Source organism: Sander vitreus, chromosome 6 (assembly GCF_031162955.1).
Source record: "Sander vitreus isolate 19-12246 chromosome 6, sanVit1, whole genome shotgun sequence".
Lineage (NCBI taxonomy): Eukaryota > Metazoa > Chordata > Actinopteri > Perciformes > Percidae > Sander > Sander vitreus.
This window is the reverse complement of record NC_135860.1, coordinates 8,436,333-8,458,233: the sequence shown is the minus strand read 5'-3', so window position 1 is coordinate 8,458,233 and position 21,901 is coordinate 8,436,333. Positions and strand designations below refer to the sequence as shown.

Here is a 21,901-nt window from a genome sequence, read left to right as displayed (position 1 = left end):
GTTTTTTGAGAGATGATATTGTAAGCAATGTAGGCAATAAAAATGTAGTTTTTTCCGAAAATTAAACCAAACTATTGTATATTATTGCTCTTCAATAAAACAAAAGTATTTCTTATCCGATTACTTGATTAATCGATTGAATAATCGGTAGAATACTCTATTACTAAAATAATCGATGGCTGCAGCCCTAAATCAAGCAGCTTTTGGTGTGTGATTTATGGTTTGAGTTTTCACTATTTGTCATACAAGTATACCACGTCACCTACCAACAGCTATTCTGTGTTTTGTCTTGCAGAATTTGGAAACTTGTTATTGTAAACTCATGCAGTCATCTTTATTTTGGGGTTGCACATCTTCCCACACACTGAACAAACCCAGATAATGTCCATTTTGACTGTCATGGTCACAACATTGCTTACAGTACATGTGTCAAACATTTATTTTTCAGTAATTACTACATGAGTTGCCTTTGAATCCCTTTTATTGTCTATTGGACAGACCTACTCGCCCGGACACACAGAGCCGATAATCGGCTGTCGGACAGTCTGGCGAGGTCAGTGACTCGAGTCTGTTCGGTGTGTTCCGTGCCATCGTCCGTTGGAGGGGCCGTCGGCCTTCGTTTTGGCCGATTTGACACGTATAATCAGCGGGGTGGGCACTGCCGGCAGTCAGACTCAAATGACCCATCTGATTGGTAGAGTGCTAACCCGGAAACTGGGAGCAGAATGAGCGTGACTAGAGTCTCTCAAAATCTGACGAAAATCTTTTAAACTGACCTTTGTTGAACTGAAATGAAGACCGATTCAGCAACTGCACGGCCTATTTCTCACTTAAAATGTTTTCAGAAACACGTTTCGGTGAACTATTTTAGTACAATATGAGATCGTATTCTGAACAAGCCGCCATGACAGTCTGTCTTTGAATTTCCGGAGAAACCAGACGCGTTCATCCAGTCAGCTGCCGGTTTTCATTTTTGGGCGACAATACAGATTAGCGCCGCCTGCTGTTATGGAGACGTATTACGTCTCGTCGCTTTGGTGTGTTCCGAGGCACTTTTTTGACAGACTCGGGGACACTGATCAGTCCAACTTCCTTTTCTGCCGAGGGTTGGCCGTCTGGTCTGTGTGTCTGCAGCTTAAGTACTCTGCTCTCAATGCTCTCCATCCGTTCCTGGCTAGACAGTTAAACCTTCCTCTTTGACCCCTTCGCTCCTGCCTGTTGACAAACCTGTTTGTTATGTCTGTTTGTGGAGGGAACAGAAACGCACCGTTTCTAAGAGGGGCAGATAAGAGGGAGCTACCTGATGTGTTGCTGAATGATCAGGATCAGATTGGCTATTCAGAACATGCTGCAGAACACATCTGTGTGAAATGCCTGGTTGATTGATGGGCATGTTGCCTGCCATGTGCGTGACATTGTAAGGTCCCATTTGTGTTCACAGGTTAGTCTGTGCAATAGGTTAGTTAGTCTGTGTCAAGGGTTGGTCTGTGCATTCAGGCCCTTTTTTTCTGGAGGTTTAGCCTCGGAGGAAATAATTGTCAGGAATAATGTGTTTGTGTGAACTGTGAATGTGGGAGTTTATAGCAGTTTGTATCTGTTGTTTTGAAAAAAAAAAACATCAGGGTGTAATATAGGAAAAATAGACCAGTTCTATCAGTGGTCTGTGCAGTAGTGTAGCTAGACATTTCTGTATGTCTCTGTGTGTGGGTTTCATACTGAAACTAAACCATCTGGCTGCGTGTTTTAGTGTGCATGTGCGCGCAAGTAGGTGGAATGCCTCTCGCTGTAAGACCCTGTCATTGCTACTGTAGTTCATTCACTCCTGAATCCAGAAGCATGGACTCAAGGATGCTCCACTGTGTGTTGCTCTGCCCGTGGTGGCTCTGTGACTCATGCTGAATGGAAACCAGTACTGAGAGGCAGATGAAAGCCGGAAAACACCAACCCTACTCTCTAATCCTGCCACTCCCTGCTAGCGACTTCTGCTGTCAGTAACAGAAAGAAGTGGACTTTCTTTAAGTTTGTATCAAGGGCTTCTTGAGTGTGCTCTGGGGCACTGAATTAGGACGGATCACAATCCTGGGTAGACGTTTATTTCTGTAGCCTTAATGAAGATTTCCCAGAATATCTTGTGTGTGTGTGTGTGTGTGTGTGTGTGTGTGTGAGTGATTAGGCTTACCTCACAAGTTTCACTGAGGGCCCCAGGGAAATTACCATTACAAAAGTTTGTGTGCATTTAGTTTTCTGTGAGAGGGACAGCCGTGGCGTGAATTCCAGACTTTCCTCTTTACTTTTTTTTCTCACATCATTTTATCCCAGCAGGCGATTTCAAACACAAGGCCTTACCCTCCATCAATCCTGTTGGCCTCCACTCCACAGCCCACCAGAGGAGAAACTGAAAAAAGACAGCAGGGCACAAAGTACACACTTCCAGAGTCTGACTGTAAACAAACAGGGTTGCTCATGTTGTCTGCTGCTACCTCACATAAGGTTTCTGTTCTGATGTGGGAAGGTTTTTATGAACTTCCCCTCAGCAGGGCCCTCAGACCCCAACCATCACCTACACATGTGAGCCTATGAGTCAAATCGGTGATGAATCACCCTCAACCATGACTCTCGTTTATCAATGACACATTTGGGGTTGTTTTTTAGTAGAGACTAGAAAGTGCGAGGCCTACGGCTGTAGAGATGGAACGAGACAGTTGAAAAACACGGGGGTTGGAGGGGGGCATTTAACTAAACTAACACTTGCGAGTCTCATCAGAATTTTTGTGTAAAGATTGCGTTTGCGTAACAATCGCAAAACGTACAATAGCGTCCTCCAAACATTGTATTGGCATTTGTTTTGTAAAGTGTGACGTGGAAGGCAAGCCTCAGCAGACCCAAAAATAGCACTGACATGAGTGTGGCACATTAAGGCGAACAGAACTCAATGTTTCTGGATCAAAGTGACTCATGTGTAAGACATCTCATGGACTTTTGTGTTGGTGTATGCATGTGCAATGGTACTACTTTTTATTTTTAGAACAATTTTGAGAACTGTGTAACCGTGTATAAACAAATAACATATGCATATTGTTTGGGCAAAGATACCTCAAATTTGGGTATGAAATTGTTGTTACAAAGTTATCAACTAAGGTATATTATAACACATCAGTAAATAAACTGTAATCACTGGGAATGAAAAATGTATATAAAATTTGAGTTTAAAAAGAAATGTATATTAAATATACGAACTGATAGCGACCGTTACAGATTCTGTGATGAGCCAACATCTGTCAATGTCAGTATAATGTATCTGCTGAGCTTGATGTATTATGTTTAATATAACATAACCGGCTCACTGTGTGCATAGATTTAGCACATTCTCATCATGTCCTCCTCTCAGGAGCCGTTGGGGCCCAGTCCCTGTTCGCCATGCCTCGGCGGCCTGGCTATGGCACCATGGGGAAGCCCATCAAGCTGCTGGCCAACTGCTTCCAGGTGGAGATCCCCAAGATGGATGTCTACCTCTACGAGGTGGACATCAAGCCTGACAAGTGCCCTCGGCGAGTCAACAGGTAGGCTGTAGACTGTCTGAATAGTATCTTTAAAACTTCTCCTACACCTTTCTCAGATAGAGCATTTACATCTAGAAACAGGCATTTAACTGATATCCAATATGGAGCATGCTGCAGCCAGTGAATACACAGGGTTGTGCTTGCCAAAAGAAAAATGGTTGTTGATGGACATATTAGATATGGTTTGGGTTGAATCTGGGACCTTTGATTCAGAGGTGGTCTCCCTAATGATTTGTTTGATAATTGTTTTGACAATTTCAAAAGTGGAGTCTTAACCCTTGTGTTGACTTCGGGTCACATTGACCCGTTTTTAAATTTTTGTTTTATATCAGAAAATATGGGACGTAGAAATAAGCGCTGAAAATGTGTAGAAGAAGCTGGTCCCAGGCCAACAATAGCACACTGAAACCACTTGAATCACTATACAAACAAGCCATAAAAACTTTAGAGTTTCCATCACTGCTTAATTTTGAAGAAGTACCAGCTTTTAAGCTGGAAAGACCTAATGAAATATGTAAACGTATGTTTGGTATATAAAGTCACTCACAACCTAGCTCCACCGCCACTTGTTGCCGATATCCACAGAAGATCAGATACTGCTCGAGTCACAAGGGGATCCTCAAGAGGAGACTGTGTTATTCCACTGCGGAAAAGTTCTTTTAGTCAGCCTGGTCCATCAGAGGGTCAAGAGAGTGGAACTCAATCCCAAACCACATCAGACAGTTAAACACATATACGTCTTTTACTAAGCAGCTAAAACACTGGATGGTCAATACATATACATGTCAGCCCTAACACTATTTATTATTCTGTTAGTTTGAGTCAACATATATGAATTTTACTTATTGTTTCCCCCTAGTTTAATACTGCTTTTATTGTTCTTAATGGTTGTCTGTTCTAATTTTTTTTTTCTCCCCACTTTATACTCTGTTGTTTTGCCTTGTTGTATATCTTTTTGTTTTTGTGTTGTGTCTTGTTTTATGCTAAGTTGTGCGTTGTACTTTGTTTTGTTGTTTTCTGTCTCTGTGACGCTTTATGCTAAGTTTTGTTTGTTGCTTGTGTTGTTTTTTTGTATTTTTAAAAAGCCTTTTTTAACATCGAAGGCAGGGGACTACAGATGGAAAAATAGCCTTTTGGCTAATTCTGTATTTTTTAACCCATGGGAAGTCATGTGTTTTATTAATTTGCGCTGTCATAAATAAATAAACTAAACTCAAACTCAAAAATTTAAAAATTTAAACGTTGGAAAAAGCAAAAACAAATTGTGAAAACCTTTTTTTTCAAGGTTGAAGGGAAGACAACACAAGGGTTAAACATCAGCATTTTGATACCTACAGTATAACTCAAACTGTGTGTGTGTGTGTGTGTGTGTGTGTTTTGTAGGGAGGTGGTTGACTCAATGGTACAGCACTTTAAGGTGACAATCTTTGGGGATCGCAGGCCAGTCTATGATGGAAAGAGGAGCCTGTACACAGCCAACCCACTGCCTGTGGCACCCGCAGGGGTGAGCTGAGACACACACACTCCAACACACAGACATAAAAACACACAAACAACCTGAAACTAAACCGTATGTGATTATCCAGTGCACATACAGACACACAATCTCAACAGCTCGCCATTACCTGAATCAAAACATACCTGCAGTACATTACACATGACATGCCCATGCATAGACACATTCAAACACACAGCACAAATACACAAAATCTTAAGAACCACCACTTTAAACCTACTTTCACTAAATAGACTCTGCCTTGATATCTAAACCCCCCCTTTAGGTGGACCTGGATGTCACTCTACCAGGGGAGGGAGGGAAAGATCGCCCCTTCAAAGTTTCCATCAAGTTTGTGTCTCTGGTCAGCTGGCACATGCTCCACGAGGTGCTGACTGGCCGCAGCATGCCTGAGCCCCTGGAGCTGGACAAGCCCATCAGCACCAACCCTGTGCACGCTGTGGATGTGGTGCTGCGACACCTGCCCTCCATGAAGTGAGCTGCTGATGTTTTTATTTGGCCTGTTTTTGTCAGGTTTAGACTTATTGGTTCAGTCTTTTAATGACAGCTGAAGGCCTAAATAGACCATTTATTGTTGTTGTTGTTATTATTAGATAATTGGGAGATAATGTTAAAGAATGATCTTTTAAAAGTCCTTAACAGCAGATATAGTCAAGGAAACAGTCTTCCCTAATCTCACCACCTTCACTTTCAGTCAGCAAACAAAGGTCAAAAGATAGAGAACACATTGTAAAAAATGATCCCACTGATACTCTTAGTATATACTATATATTTGTTTTGTCATAGCGGCACCAATATCAGCACTCTGGTCTCAACGGAAATCAAACACAGCTTCTATGGGCTCCCACGAAGCGCCATGCTTGACCTCGTACCATCTGCCACTCGATATCACTTTCACAAGCCCCAGCAGGAGCACAGTCGAACACAATATCACCAGTGTCTTAATGAAAATCTTTTTCAAGGCATTATTAAAAAAGTGGGTCTATAGACACCTTTCATTTAGCCCTGTTCGCAGTCTCCAGGGGCCCGTTATTGCAATGGCATCATGACACATTGTCAGTCCAGGATTCACCTACAAAAACGTAGCCCTTTACGATTATTAATGTATCTGCTGGGCAGAGAAATAAGAGGTGGATGGGTCCAGGCAGTGTCACCACCTCTCATTTCACTGATGTAGTTTCAGGCCATATTGAGGAGCAGCTGAACGTTACACTGTTTAAACACACATTGACCTACATACACAATTCAGGATGTTTGAACTAATCTTCCATTTCCTCTCTGTCTCCTTTCCTCCGCCCTTTCCTACTCGCCCCATGTTCTCCTGCTTTTCATCTTGTCCTTTTTTTCACAACCTTTTTTTATTTTTTTTTTATTTTTGTCTTAACCTCCCCATTATCTTTCATCCCTTCAATCTCTTTGCTCTTTTCTTATAATTGCTACTTTTCTCCATCTAGGTACACTCCGGTGGGTCGATCCTTCTTCTCTGCTCCAGAGGGCTACGACCATCCCCTGGGAGGTGGGAGGGAGGTTTGGTTCGGTTTCCATCAGTCCGTGCGCCCTGCCATGTGGAAGATGATGCTTAACATTGATGGTGAGAACCAAATTCCACCTAGACTTAATTTTGCTTTGATGGCACCTTAGGGCTTCAAGATGGCCTCACAGCTACAACAATGTAAATAGAATAGCTGGTGTTAATGCCTATTTTCTCAGACACAATAGGAACTATGTTTGCTAATATAGCTGTTCATATTTCAAAATATTGAAATATGTACAAGATTCACAACATTTTCTTTGTAATTCAGTCTGTGTTTAAAAAATGTCTTCTCTTGTACAGTAACACATACATTGTTTTCCCTGCTCCCCTTTCACAGCTGGGGAAATGAGGTTTTAATAATTAAACAGATTAGTGTGACATGGAGCCTCCATGATACAGGGTATTTTTAGAGATTTGTGCACGATCGATTTACTTTCAGTGATGTTTGAGGAAATTTAATAGCTGTATTTAACATAAATCTAATGTGACAATATCACATTCATTAGAACGTTATTTCACTGGAGCTGAATGAGGTCTGCAGAACACTCAAGCTTTTTCATCAATGAGGGAGGCTGAGGAAGTGCTGAGCCGGGGAACCCACACATTTTTTCATGAAGCAGCACACCTTCTATGGGCTCAGTGTGAAACTACCAGATAGATTTTTCTTTTATTCTGGTTAGTTTTTCTTCAAATCAAAACTGTCCTTGCTGCTTGCATTACTTGTCAAGGCTGTTGAATAAGTTAAACTTGACATGGTTGGCATTCGTCCTTCGTCTTCATCGTCATGACACGTCATTTAGCTGTCGACCAATTTGTCAGAACGGGGCCAATTCTGCTGGATGAGAAGCATTTTTTTGGATGGAAAAGTTCAAGATGTAGTTTGGTAATTAGTTTGAGCGCTGGGCTAGTGTCAGTAGAAGAACGTTGTTTGATGACATGGACTAGTGAGCTACAATTTCAATCTGTTTAATGAATTGTGGAAAATAAGGGGCAGAAAGGGTGATGGAGAATGTGTTTTGCCATATGCACACTGCAGGAGGTTGTTGGAAGACCAAGTCTCTGCTGATGAGAGAGAAAGTATGTGTGTGAGTGTTAGAGGAACTTGGAGGGAGGGAGGTAGGTTTTTGGTTGGATGGGAACTGACTAGTCGGTTGCTGTGGAGACAGGTGTGTGTGTGTGTGTGTGTGTGTGCGCGCACACGCATTAGTGAGACTGGTGGGTGTTGCCTGGGTCAGGAGGGTAGCTGTGTGGAGCATTTCCTTGAGACAGCTTTTGTTTTGCTCCAAGTCTTTTGAAGCTTCTGTCTCTATTTGAATCTTTCCCTCTCTGATTCTCTCTTTGTCTCATTTTCCCGCCCTGTCATCCTTCGGAATCCATTGGTCGGCTCAAGTTTCTTGTCTGCTCTCCAGCAGCAAACTAGAACTCCCAAGTGTTTGCGAAGCATTTGTTTTTTTTTTTTTTTTTAACTCTTCTGTATGGCATTTTGTACTGGCAAGGCAAATACATGCAACAAAGCACATGTACCAAATCATTGTAATTACAGAGAAATGAGACGTTGGGATTTTACATCTGCAAGGATGACTCATAAACACTTCCAAACGCACAGAAATTAAATTACGATGCATGGAGAGGACAATTAGGAGTGATGTCACTTCCTGTCAGTGGTGAAAGGCTGAAGGGTGCAAACCAGAGGTGCACTTGTAAGAGTGTGTGTGTGTGTGTGTGTATATATATATGTGCAATTATCTGCCTCATGGATGTGCGCTAGCAGTGCTTTCATCAAACACACCGTCAGAGAGGGATTGTTTACATCACAACAGCTGAGCCAGATTATTCGTCAACAACATTGACACCACACACTCTTCATCTCTCTCTGCCCATTTTTGGGTCTCTTTTGGTCTTGCTTTGTGTTTTGTAATACCTTGTTTTTCCCCCCCTAGATTTGACTTTCTCTCTGATGTTGTATGTCTTGCTCTGCCATCTCACCTACAGTATATTCTATTTCCATTTATTGAGAGAAAGTATTGTATCAGAATAAAGGGAACCTGCCTACATTTCACAACGGGAGAATCTCCACACAGACTTTGTGCTGCATGAACTGCACTTCCTGTGTTCATGCTACATTTATTTAACACGGTGGCCTGATTACACAAAGATTATGTGATCAGCCTCTAAAAGAGCTACATAATAATTGCACATTCAAGAAGACATATTCTATCCCTGTGTTACAACTTATCTGGTAGTCATGCATTGCTTTTGTTACTTGTTGCTGTGCAGTCTGTTTGTTGTGGGAAAATGTCAAAGTACATACTGTTTTGAACATATGGGCTTCTAAAGGAATTAAACACTTGTGAAACGTGTTACTGGAGTTGTTAGGACAGCTTATAATTTCCCTTTTAAAAAGCCTTACAAAGTGCCTATTATCCTACATTGTCAGAAGTTGTTTTACTGCATAAAAGTTTTACATTTCTTTTCAGACAGACACTCAACATGTGACCATCCAATTTGCACTATGATGTTTATTGGTATAACACTGTTGGGTTTTTAGAATCAAGTTGTTGTCATTCCGTGTAGTGTTATAGTATATTATGGGTTTTATTTGTCTTGAATGACTTGTCCTTGCTTTATCTTGCAGTGTCTGCCACTGCCTTCTACAAGGCCCAGCCAGTCATCCAGTTCATGTGTGAAGTGCTGGACATCCACAACATAGACGAGCAGCCTCGCCCTCTCACAGACTCGCACCGGGTCAAGTTCACCAAAGAAATCAAAGGTGATTACGGGAGTCTAAAGTGCGCCTGCATGTGAGAAAAGAGCTCAGTCAAATAAATAAAAGTGCATTACGTGTGTGTGTGGAGAGATAGAGTTTCAGCAGAAACATGGAGTGCACATGCCGCAGCCGTTCACACACAGACATATTCTTAATGCTTCTCCAACACTTTCTGTTATTCACCAGGTTTGAAGGTAGAGGTGACGCACTGTGGAACCATGCGGAGGAAGTACCGCGTCTGCAACGTGACCCGTCGGCCTGCCAGCCATCAAACGTGAGTCAGTCTCCGGGCGGGGAGGGGAACAGGAGACTCTGGGCTGAGTGCGTGGATGTGATGGGGGCGGGGAGCACAGATCACAGAGGATGCGATCACCGATTCACCACCAAACAAACCAGATAATAGCTGACTCATCTAACAACCATGCAGTCAATATTAGTCATCCGTTAGTGAAGTCGCGTTGTGTGTGCCTGCTGATCTTCAGAGTGTCCAGAGTCTTAACAGTCCAGAGTAGAATATCTCGCTTTGTGTTATCCTTTAAATGGTGTTAAATCACCATATTGCCATCGAAAAGGATGGTCCATATCTACGGCAATAGCCGTGTAGCAATATGCTGTTAGAATAAGAGTAAAGATACTTAATGATATTTAAATAGTGATTGTGAGGTTTGACGATAGATGGCTATACACTTGTAAATTGTTAATGCGTGCTATGGCTATGGTTTTTATAAATAGTAATTGACTTACATTCAGTTGTCAGTTTAAGGTACACCTAGCTAAAACTAATACAGTGTACTGTAATACAACAGTAGCAATAAGTCCTACCTCCATGAACAAACATTAAACATTATAACCTTCATGAAGGCAAGTTTTAATGACTGTTGCATTAGTTTTTTTATAAACTGGCAACTGACTGTATTTTTAAGTCAGTCACTCTTTGTGTACATTAAGTAATCCAGTAGCCCAGTACATATTCCATGTCCAAAAGGGACTATTCTGTTCGGAGAAATCCTACTTGTAACCATATTTATGGTCTGTTTCTGCGCTATTGTCACTGATATGAATATGGTAGCCAGCCAAAACGTATACCCGTGGCACTTGTTACAAATTGTATTTTTTTTTTTGTTACAATCATATTGTTTTGCCCCCAATCTGATTTCGAGACACAATGTCTCTGCCACACAGTGAACACTGAAAAGTATATTGAAGTTAATAAAACAAATCTAGTTTAGGTAAGTGAGCCGAGACAATGTAAAACCTTTGCATTTATAGCAAAATAGTCTGCATCAGTGCTTTCCTTACATGGTTTTATATTTTGAACATGTAAAGCAAACAAATGAATAAAGATTAGACTGATTTTAGCTTGATCAGATCAGTTACAATCCTAATGGCACTATTTAAAAAGCAATCTAATTCAGTTGCCCTCAGAAGTAGTCTAGTTTTTGACATGAGATGCTCTTTTCCCTGCAGGTTCCCTCTACAGTTGGAAAATGGTCAAACTGTAGAGCGCACTGTAGCCCAGTACTTCAGGGAAAAGTACAACCTGCAGCTGAAGTACCCACATTTGCCCTGTCTACAAGTGGGTCAGGAGCAAAAGCACACATACCTGCCCCTGGAGGTGAGAGAAAGCAACTTGCTATTTCACGTTTTGTTTTATTGGGTTTCAATGTAAACATAACTCAAAATGAAGAAACGTGCAGTGCATCGTCTGCTTGGCAGCTGTCAGGTGTGTCAGCTGTATGAATAACATGCAGCTGTATAAATAACTCAAGTGTGCCCAGACAGTCTTTTGCTGACTCAGTTAAAAACTAAAATTATATAAATAAATGTACGTATATAAATTATAGATTTAACATCTGTCTTCATTTTCTTGCAGGTGTGTAACATTGTAGCAGGTCAACGATGCATCAAGAAGCTGACAGATAATCAGACCTCCACTATGATCAAAGCCACAGCCCGCTCTGCACCCGACAGGCAGGAGGAGATCAGCAGGCTGGTGAGTTGGATCAAGATCCCTTCTATCACTCCATAGACACCCTGTTTGAATACTGAATTTACATTTAGTGGCATCTGTTGATTAGTTGACTGTATGTATGTCAGTATTCCTTCAGCATCAACATACTGCTGTGACACCTATTTGGTTGCATACTTGATTTCTTTTTTGGAATGAGCACTTACATAAAATAGAATGGTTAAAATAGTTGCCGTTATGTACTGTATTTTCTTACAAATGGTAAAACATTGAGTACAGAACACAAAAACAAATGGTGTTTGTGCATCATATACTGTCCAATTGACCTGCAATTTGTCTAGTAGGCAGAACATCTTATGTTGTACAGTGTCCTAAGTATGCACCACCATTCAAGTGGTTAGGTTTAGGTAATACCGTACAAAGTCAAAATACCAAGCCATTGTTGGGGCTCTAACTTTAAAGGAGGAGGGTGTCGACACAGCCAAAGACAAAACGCTGCCTGGATGGCTCCAGCGTTGCTAAGCTTGTCAACACTTGGTTGCCATGCGGTTCATTTTGATATCAAATTGCTTGTTTAGTAATCACCCATCCTAGATTCTCATTTTATATTGTTAACAGAAGCATGTCTGTGTGCTTGTACATTGCATTTGGCAATTACAAGGCAGGCCTACGTAGGGTCAACAAAATACCAGAGTTGTAATGGCTTTAATGTGTGTGTGAGGCTGCTACAGTGTCTGCAGCATATTGTTTATGGAAAGATTGATGGACTGTACACTGCCTCTGGCCACCATCAAATTAACAATGCACATTCAGTTCCTGCTTTTACCTTATTAAACCACATCTCCCTATATCTTCACTCAGAAGCAAAATGACTGGATTTGCGTACAGGAAATCGACATAGACAGCACTGTGGTGGTGTTTTCATTTAGATGCACAGTTGCTTAAAACTGACAGGCCAGGCGTAGTAGCAGAGGTTGAGAGACAGAAAAGGGCAAAACAAGCAGATAAGCTGTGTCTGTCAGAACTACATACTGTAAGTACCAGGTGGGCTGATCATGTACCCCGTGCTTGCAGTCATTTTGGATTAGGGAGCTTGCGCCTGACATTGTGTGACATGTCACCAATTTACCATTTCATTTTTCCTCTCCTCCAACATCTTGTGAAATAATGAAAACAATCAAAATGCTAACCGCAAAAGAGAAATTGCATTAAAGAACCATTAAGGAAAACTAATACCCGTACAGAAAAGCAAAGCCTCATTAGGGTTACAAGCATAGGCCTATGGTCTATCTAAAACAATGATGGCACAAGCACTTGGCACAGAGGCAAGCATTGTAGACATCACGTTTTGTGATGAAATGCCCACTGAACTACTGCTGCACTTTGGCTGTGTTCTTAAGAGGAATCACAGTTGTGTCACAATATACCAATTTTGTCCTACTGTACAACATCTGAGAAATGGTCTCTACACTGGTAATTCACAACAAGCCTCTTCTAAGTTAAGCTGCTGCTCTTAAAGGAATAGTTTGACTTTTGCGGAAATACGCTTATTCACTTTCTGGCTGAGAGTTAGGTGAGAAGAAGAACCCAATATTAACTGACAGATATGAGAGTGGTATTGTTCTTCTCATCTAACTCTTAGCAAAAACGCAAAATAAGCTTATTTCCCAAAATGTCAGAACTGTTTATACAAACAAAACAAGCCAGGATAAGTGAGCAGATATAGGAAACGTCTGTAGAACACATGGCTGTACACTATAACCTTTTGCATAAACGGTCTTTACTCATGTTGTTATTAACTACCGTGGCCTGAACCTGTGTCCAATATTCCCACCCTGTTTCCCTGCAGGTACGCAGTGCCAACTACGAGGCGGACCCTTTCGTGCAAGAATTCCAGTTCAAGGTGCGCGACGAGATGGCCCATGTGACGGGGCGAGTGCTACCCGCGCCCATGCTGCAGTACGGCGGCAGGGTGAGCACAGAGCACTTTATGGTACCCTTCCTTTAAATCACGCCCATTCTCTCTGTTTGTCTGACACGCTCTCCCCTTCCTCAGCCTTTATTCCACTGTCTCTAAGGGGAACTAACTCACTGACTTCTGTTTGTACTACATGGTGTCAGTCTTTTTGGCTTTTTTGTGGTTGAGTCTCAGTAGTGCAAAATTAAAATGTTTTTTAGAGGGGCAAACAGGACAGCAAACATTTGTCTCTGCGACAAGGGGTTGAATCAAAAAAAGAATACCCAAATCATGATTGGATAGCTTCTAAAGTATATAGCCTTTGCCAGCATTTGCGCAATGTTAATTTTCCTTCATGAAGTCAAAAAGAGGTGGGTTAAAGAAGTTTACAAAATTGCATAAAGAAGCAGCTTACTGAGACTGAACCACAGCATTTATTAACATCTGTCTGTTTATCTTTTCTGAGGGGGCACATCTTTACAGAACTACTATAATAATAATATTCATAATAATATCAAACTTATTAAAACAAAGTGCAAAGTGCTGCACAGAGGGCAGAGGGTAAAATGAATTAAATAAAATACCAAAGTGAAAGATAAAATTATTATATTTGGATGTGTGTATTAGTGAGAACTATGACACCATTATGCCATGTTGTGCAGGATACACACAGTAAATGGCATCTCACACACGATTCGTCACATAGTGCATCACACTACCTTTGCAATGAAATTCAACGTAACGATTTGTTATTTGATTTGCAAGTTAAATGTTTCTCTGGTGAGCACAAATATGTTTTGCAAACGCATGTTTCTTTGACTGACATGTTTCTTTTCTTCTGTGAATTTATGTACAAAAGTGAATGTTAATACATTTTGGTATGGATGAAGAGTGCGTTTGGGTTCTGTGGGTCTTCAGAAAGTGTGTGTGTTTATGTTTGTATGTGAGTGAGGGCGCTCTTGTCTTTCGACTTGTGTAAGCGTGAGTCTGAATGAACCGAATGAATGCGAGTGTTTGCCCACATAATCATGAGTACATGCGGTGAGACTGCAATGTTGTTTCAGAACCGCACTGTAGCCACGCCCAGCCATGGGGTGTGGGATATGAGGGGGAAGCAGTTCCACACCGGGGTGGAGATCAAGATGTGGGCCATCGCCTGCTTCGCCACGCAAAGGCAGTGTCGAGAAGAAATACTAAAGTATGATTATTTGCAAATGTTTTCAAAAAGTCCTTTTCTGAGATTCTGTTGTCACTGTGCGTACAGTGATGATGCCCACTTAAGTATGTTCATGAAAGTTCAAAAGACATTTGTCAGATTACTATTCAAATCACTTATCTATTTTTCATTCATCTTTAATGATGTCAGAGATTGTATTTGTATATTTTTGTCTCCATAGATTGTGATCTGGCATGAATTAAAGGTCACATATTATGGTATTCCATTTTTTCTTTCATATCTACAATGTTATAATGATTATTTCAAATAATGAGGTAAACGTATTTTAGAGAAAATCCCTGTGAGCTAAAACGTTCAGATTTCCAACTATTCTGAACACTCTGGTTTCAACAGTTTGTTCTACTCTTGGCTAACTGTTACGCAACTCTAAGCCGGCCTTCTATGGTTGTCCATCTGCTCCAAGTAGGCAGGACTTAAAAATACAGTCAGTTGCCAGTTTATAAAAAAGTAATGCAACAGTCATTAAAACTTGCCTTCATGAAGGTTATAATGTTTAATTTTTGTTCATGGAGGTAGGACTTATTGCTACTGTTATATTACAGTACACTGTATTAGTTTTAGAGTGTGTTTTTTTTTTGTGGTGTTAACATTGTCCCATGTAACTAAATGCTACGGCAGTAAACAATTTCACCTTGGCTGCCAGTGTCGTTAAAGTCTCCCCAATTCCGGGTCACATTACTCCTGAAACATGTTCTGTTAGTAGTATTTGGTTTAAAAGCCTTTGACTGTAGAAATTGCTGCTGTATTCTATTAGTGTCATTAGTATTACTGCTAACTAAAGTCAAAATGAAACAATTTAAATCAGACCAACATTTTAATGTAGCTTCACATTGAAAAAAAAAAAGATGGATAAAAGTTCGTCCACAAAAAGAACAGGAGCTTTCAACATACATATATCTAGATATTACAGAATTTACTGGATAGATTTTGTGTAAAATTTTGAAATGAATTTCTTTGATTTTGTTAGAAATACAAAATGTATGTGGTAAAAGCCATTTTTGTTTCCAGTTTGTATCTTCCAAATGTGAATTCCAATAAGACTTTCCTCTTGGAATAAAAAACAAACATTTTTACTTTGTGAAATTTGACGAATACATTTATTATCACATTTTTTTTATCATGTAATTCAAGGCATTTAAAAACAAAGTAGGTTGAGCATATGATATAATTACTTCATTAAAACAAACAGACAAACAAATCAGATGGATTAAACCTGAAGGAATGGCTTTAGTTACAGCCTTGTATTCCTCATAAGGAATGGGAAAGTTGTTTTTTGTTATAAAGTTCTCATATGACATAACTGAGCCATTTTCATCAAATAAATACAAAATATTAATGATATTTCTTTGAAACCACTTTGGATAAAAGCGAGAAGTATTTCCAATAGTTATAATATTATTATTATTATTATTATTATTATTATTATTATTCCATAAGAAAGTCTTGTGTTTGAAAGTTGTGGATGAAGCACAACTTCCAGGCAAGAAGTGACTGCTGATGAAACGTTGATAATGCAACAGGAAGTCTGTTTGGGGGGTAATTACATGGCAAAACAAAAGAGAGACCAACAATTTTATTAAAAATATGGTTAGGGATGAAGAACCATATAGAATTTGGGTTTGCCAGGCATGTTTTAAGCCAGTTAATTTTAAAAGCAATTTTATTTTTCAAAATAAAATCAAGGAATAACATTAATATCATTGGCCATGGAATCCTTAACAAAACGAGAAAGTGAAGGGTAAACAAAGCGAGACGGGCCTTCAGTTTTTGATAAAAGTACTCTACCATACAATGTTAAGTCCCTTTGAAGCCAGAGGTTGAATATATTTTTAGTCTTCTTAATTCTCTCGTTAAAGTTCAAATGTCTTGCTAAAAAGTTTCTAGTTATATAAACTTAGCACAAAAAGTAATGAAATTTGTGTTTGGTAGATTATTTCTCTGTGGTAACAATGCTTTTTGGCAATACATCTTATACAGTTGGAAAGCCTGTTTAGTTCCCTTTCAAATGGTGCCCCATTTGTAAGGAACATGCATTTGTGGGATGAGCAGCAGCACTGAGTATGTGGGTTGTGCCCATGAAAAATTTGCCAAATCTTCTCTGCCAATGCCAAACAGCTTATTCTGCCATTGACTCGTTTGGTGGATTGGATGATTCTGCCTACGGCAGTTGGATCATAGGGTCAAAGTGTGGAGAAGACGTGGAGAACGCTATGCTGATTACTGCACCGATAGAGTAACACCTTTTGGTGGAGGCAGTGTGATGTGTGGGGCGGCATCTCCCTCACTGGAAAAACGAGGCTTGTTATCATTGGAGGCAATCTCAATGCAGAGAGATATAGAGATGAGATTCTGCAACCAGTGGCAAGCCCATATCTCCACAGTCTGGGACCGAACTCTATCCTCCAAGATGACAACGCTCGACCCCCCCCCCCAAGGAGGGGTTTATCAGAGACTACCTCCAGAATGTGGGAGTGGAGAGGATGGAATGGCCTGCCAGCAGTCCTGACCTCAACCCCATTGAACGCTTGTGGGATCAGCTTGGGCGTGCTGTTTGTGCCAGAGTGACCAACTCAACCACGTTGGCTGACTTGTGACAAATGCTGGTTGAAGAATGGGAAGTGTGTGACCAGGCTGGTGACCAGCATGAGGAGGAGGTGCCAGGCTGTTGTGGCTGTGTATGGTTCTTCCACACGCTACTGAGGCTCCTGTTTGTGAAATGAATAAATTGTTAAATTGCCAATATGTCTTGTTTATTCAAACTTCAATCATCCAATCCACCAAACACCAAAGGAGTCAATGGCAGAATAAGCTGTTTGGCATTGGCAGAGAAGATTTAGCAAATTTTTCATGAGCATAATCCACTTACTCAGCGCTGCTGCTCATCCCACAAATGCATGTTCCTTACAAATGGGTCACCATTTGAAAGGGAACTAAACAGGCTTTCCAACGGTATAAGACTTATTGCCAAAAAGCATTGTTACCACAGAGAAATAATCTACCAAACACAAATTTCCTTACTTTTTGTGCTAAGTTTAAATACCTAAATATTTCACTATATTCTTTACAGGAACATTTTCTATTGATGTATCTTCACAATCATGCAATGGCAATAATGCAAATTTAGATATATTAAGCTTTAAACCTGAGGCTGAAGAAAACCGTTCAACTAGCTCAATAGCTTTTGATAACGGATCTCTATCTTTAAGGAAAAGTGTTGTATTGTCCGCCTGTTGCGAAACTTTTATTTCCCTATCAAATATGGAGATGCCTTTTAAGATCAGGATTGCGGGCAATATTTATGGACGACAACTCAACAACTAAAATAAATAAAAAGGGCGAAATAGGGCAACCTTGTCTGATACCACGCTTTATATCAAATCTTTGAGATGTGTTGAAGTTTATTATTACCGAACTATTAATTCCCTTATAAAACATTTCAATTGTCTCTACAAATGTCCCAAAACCAAACAACTTGAGCTTGGTGTCAAAAAGAAAGAAAGAATGAAAGCCTTTGAATGTACTGAGTCTGCATAGTCCAATAGGTCTACTACAAGTCTAATATTATTACTAATATGTCGACCCTTAATAAAGACTGAATTAGTTTCAGCAACAATATGGTCAAGACCTGTCTTTAATCTATTTGCAAAAACTAGAGCCAAGATTTTATAATCAATTGTTTATATATATATATATATATATATATATATATGTGTATGTGTGTATATATATATGTGTGTGTATATATATATATATATATATATATATATATATATATATATATATGAAGTCCTGCTATTATGTTCTAGTACAAACACAAAATGCAAGTATAATCCTGAAAATGCTATATAATAGTTGCCCTTTAATATTGTCTGTTTCAAATGATTACTTAAAGAACAGTAGCATTTCTTATCAGCATAAGGCAATTTGTAGTTTTTAGGGTACGTTTTTGACATCTGGTCAGGGACTACAAATAAACTATCCTTTTGTTTACCTCTGACATAGGGTTATTTTTAATGAATGTGAGTCCTTCTAGTATTAACTAGTAAAGTAAAAATATAAAATAAAATAAAATCGCCAGGCTCTGCAAACTGCTGAGCATGGACAAATGCAATGATACACTAAAGTTAGTTTTGTTATTATTGGATAATAACATGGCTAAACACATTTTAAAATGTAAAGCTTTTACTTAAGATAACTGATTAATGTCAAACATTATTGACATACTCTTTACTGTTACACAAAGAACCATCTTTTCTGATGTGTTGACAACATTTTTGCAGGTGTCCGTGCTTATTATTTTCTTCCAAGCAAACGGGCACAAGCTTGCAGCTTTGATTGTAGTTGACTTCACCATTCTACTGACTCTTCATCCTGGCCTCCCGCTTCTTCCTTGTGTAGGGGTTTCACAGACCAGCTACGTAAGATCTCTAAGGATGCTGGGATGCCCATCCAGGGCCAGCCATGTTTCTGTAAATACGCCCAGGGAGCGGACAGCGTGGAGCCCATGTTCAGACATCTGAAGAACACCTACGCCGGACTGCAGCTCATCATTGTCATTCTGCCGGGAAAGACTCCTGTCTATGGTTAGAAAACTGCTTAAAATAAATATTATATTAGAGCCCTGAGATATTCTAGTGGCTTAGATTGGGTGGAAACACTAATGCTACTCTGGGACTGAGTGCTGGTGCAATATTCTCTCAAATGTCAATGAAAGAACCACATTGAGGAGAGTGTAGTTCAAAAAATGGTCATAAATTATTATATTTGCTATCTTTGAGTATTTTTCTCAGACTGCTCATACCCATGTTTTATTCTTAAATCCTAAAGTGTTTCCATGTATGACTGCTCTCTTGTATCGTTTATATTTAACTACGGCTCATAAGTTGAATATTATTCCTCTGCCTTCCTAAATCTCCATTTTAAAAACTGACAATGTCCTGTGCTACTTTTGCAAGGACGAAATATATATATTTTTTTATTTACTTAACTTTTCCTTTTTTCTAATGCTCACTTTTTGTAACCACCCATAGCCGAGGTAAAGCGTGTGGGAGACACCCTCTTGGGCATGGCCACGCAGTGTGTCCAGGTGAAGAACGTGGTGAAGACGTCACCTCAGACCCTCTCCAACCTCTGCCTCAAGATCAATGTGAAGCTGGGAGGCATCAACAACATCCTGGTGCCTCACCAACGGTCAGTCATGCTCTCCTTCTCCTCATATATTAGATAGAGTTCAGAACGCAGCAGCTAGGCTTCTTACTGGTTTTAACAGACAACATCACATTACCCCAATCCCAACTTCTCTCCACTGGCTCCCTGTCCAATTTAGAATTGATTTTTTAAATTTTACTGATCGCTTTTAAAGCACGTCTGGGTCTGGCCCTAAGCTATGTAACAGAAACTGAGGCAGTATGCAGCCTCAGATCCTCTGGTGGGGCCTTTCTGCCCGTTCCAAAGTCGAGGCTTAAATCTAAAGGTGACCGTTGTTTTGCCATCAGAGCCCCTCGGCTTTGGAACAACCTGCCTGAGGAAGAGAAGACTCGCAGAATTAGTGATTTAGTTTGAATCACTTCTTAAAACCCACTTTTATTGACTTGCTTTCATGCGATGTCTTTTTATTGTTGTCTTTTTATCGTCTTTTCATTGCTTTTATTCTTTTATTTGTATTTATAATTCATTTTGTTTTGCTTTTGTTTGGCCTCACTGTTCGGCTTTCTGCTATTATATTGTCTTCTCGCTATACAGCTCTGTTTTTGAAGGTGCTATATAAATAAATAATACAAACATTATTATATATGGCAATGCTCTGCTATAGTGATGCTGGTTTTAAGTGGCCTCTTGTAGCTTGGTCTGTTAAATTATTGTTTCAAAATTTGTGTCATAATATGACTCACAAAATAATATGACTCTCCGTGCGAGAAACTCAATAAAATGAATGTCTTTGTTACGTCTCTCAATCAATAGACCATCAGTGTTTCAGCAGCCAGTTATCTTCTTGGGAGCAGATGTGACACATCCGCCTGCTGGAGATGGGAAGAAGCCTTCAATTGCAGCAGTGAGTTTTTTTTTCTTCTTCATTTTACACCTGACCTAGTCTCGCGTTGCCAGACCTTCCTCCACAGCGCCGCGGAGGAGGGTCTGGCTAGTGCACACAGCATTCTGGGATGGGAGGAAAAACATGCTCTGATTTATTTGCATTTCTTTAAACCAATCACAATCGCCTTGGGTGTTGCTAAGCGCCGTACGGTGCAACGGTGTCGCTGAAAAATAGCCTCGGGAAGGAACTTGTTTTGGTGGAACGTGTACGTTCAAAAGTTATTTTAGTCGTGCAAGAGAAAATTCTAATTCGCCAGATAGTCTAGCTAGATGTCTGGATTTACCCTGCAGAGATCTGAGGAGCAGTTAACCACAGTCCTCATAAATCAAACAGAGTTTAAAATTACAACACAAAGGAAGTGGAAGATAACGGACGGACGGCCGGAAAGAGTGACATCCGGCAGAATTTCCGGCGGCAACAGAGCAATCCCGGAAGTGGAACTCCGTAGATATATAGACTACACCTGACCTATTGGTTGAATGTATTAACCTATTAACTTCCCTGTATCTGACCTTCATTTTTGATTGACCCCTTGCAATCTATCACCATGCCCCCCCACCCACACTCTCTCTTCCAGGTGGTAGGCAGTATGGACGCCCACCCCAGCAGATACTGTGCCACTGTGCGGGTCCAGAGGCCCAGGCAGGAGGTTATCCAGGACCTGGCCTCCATGGTGCGGGAATTGCTGATCCAGTTCTACAAGTCAACTCGCTACAAGCCCACCAGGATAATTTTCTACAGGGATGGAGTTTCAGAAGGCCAGTTCAGACAGGTCAGCTCCCGCTTTCTCTCACAAAACGACTGGAGTCAGGTTGTGAATTATGCAGCAGACACCAGCCAGAATTCAGTTGAGTTTGGCTTGCAGAATTCTCTTTTCTGGTTTAACAGACCATAATTTACATGTTTTAAATAGAGACGGTACGTTTGGTAAGTTTTTGGCTCCGTAGATCAGACTTGTAGTTCACTTTAAATCAAAATGTACAAACTTATTCCAAAATATTCTTTAATCACAGATGATTAAATAAGATATTTGTTTTTATTTTTTTACAATTGAGGACAACATTGCCAGGCTTTCTTGCATTTGAACTAGATTTAGGTTTAGATTTATTGTCCCAGATGGATATTTGTTTGCTTTGTGTACACATAGCAAGATATACTGTACACACAACAACATGTAGATAAACACATAGCCATAAGTTAATATTATGATCGGTTGCACAGTAGGCCTATAAAGAAACATGGGTAAAGATCCATATCGCCCTTATAT

The 21,901-nt window shown here is 40.2% G+C and overlaps 1 protein-coding gene across 2 annotated transcripts in view; it reads left to right on the top strand.

Moving 5' to 3' along the window:
- The window catches only part of ago3a (argonaute RISC catalytic component 3a), a 43,096-nt gene that overhangs the window by 11,372 nt on the left and 9,823 nt on the right, over nt 1-21,901 (top strand). The window contains exons 2-15 of one of the 2 annotated variants that reach the window (XM_078252376.1): nt 3,389-3,560; nt 4,944-5,064; nt 5,342-5,550; nt 6,531-6,667; nt 9,246-9,380; nt 9,564-9,651; nt 10,845-10,992; nt 11,251-11,370; nt 13,196-13,318; nt 14,368-14,501; nt 18,939-19,123; nt 19,571-19,730; nt 20,502-20,592; nt 21,212-21,406. In XM_078252376.1, coding sequence (XP_078108502.1) covers nt 3,389-3,560; nt 4,944-5,064; nt 5,342-5,550; nt 6,531-6,667; nt 9,246-9,380; nt 9,564-9,651; nt 10,845-10,992; nt 11,251-11,370; nt 13,196-13,318; nt 14,368-14,501; nt 18,939-19,123; nt 19,571-19,730; nt 20,502-20,592; nt 21,212-21,406 — 2,018 coding nt within the window. Of the gene's footprint in view, nt 1-3,388; nt 3,561-4,943; nt 5,065-5,341; nt 5,551-6,530; nt 6,668-9,245; nt 9,381-9,563; nt 9,652-10,844; nt 10,993-11,250; nt 11,371-13,195; nt 13,340-14,367; nt 14,502-18,938; nt 19,124-19,570; nt 19,731-20,501; nt 20,593-21,211; nt 21,407-21,901 lie in introns of both variants that reach the window. The other variant, XM_078252375.1, reaches the window with a different exon arrangement.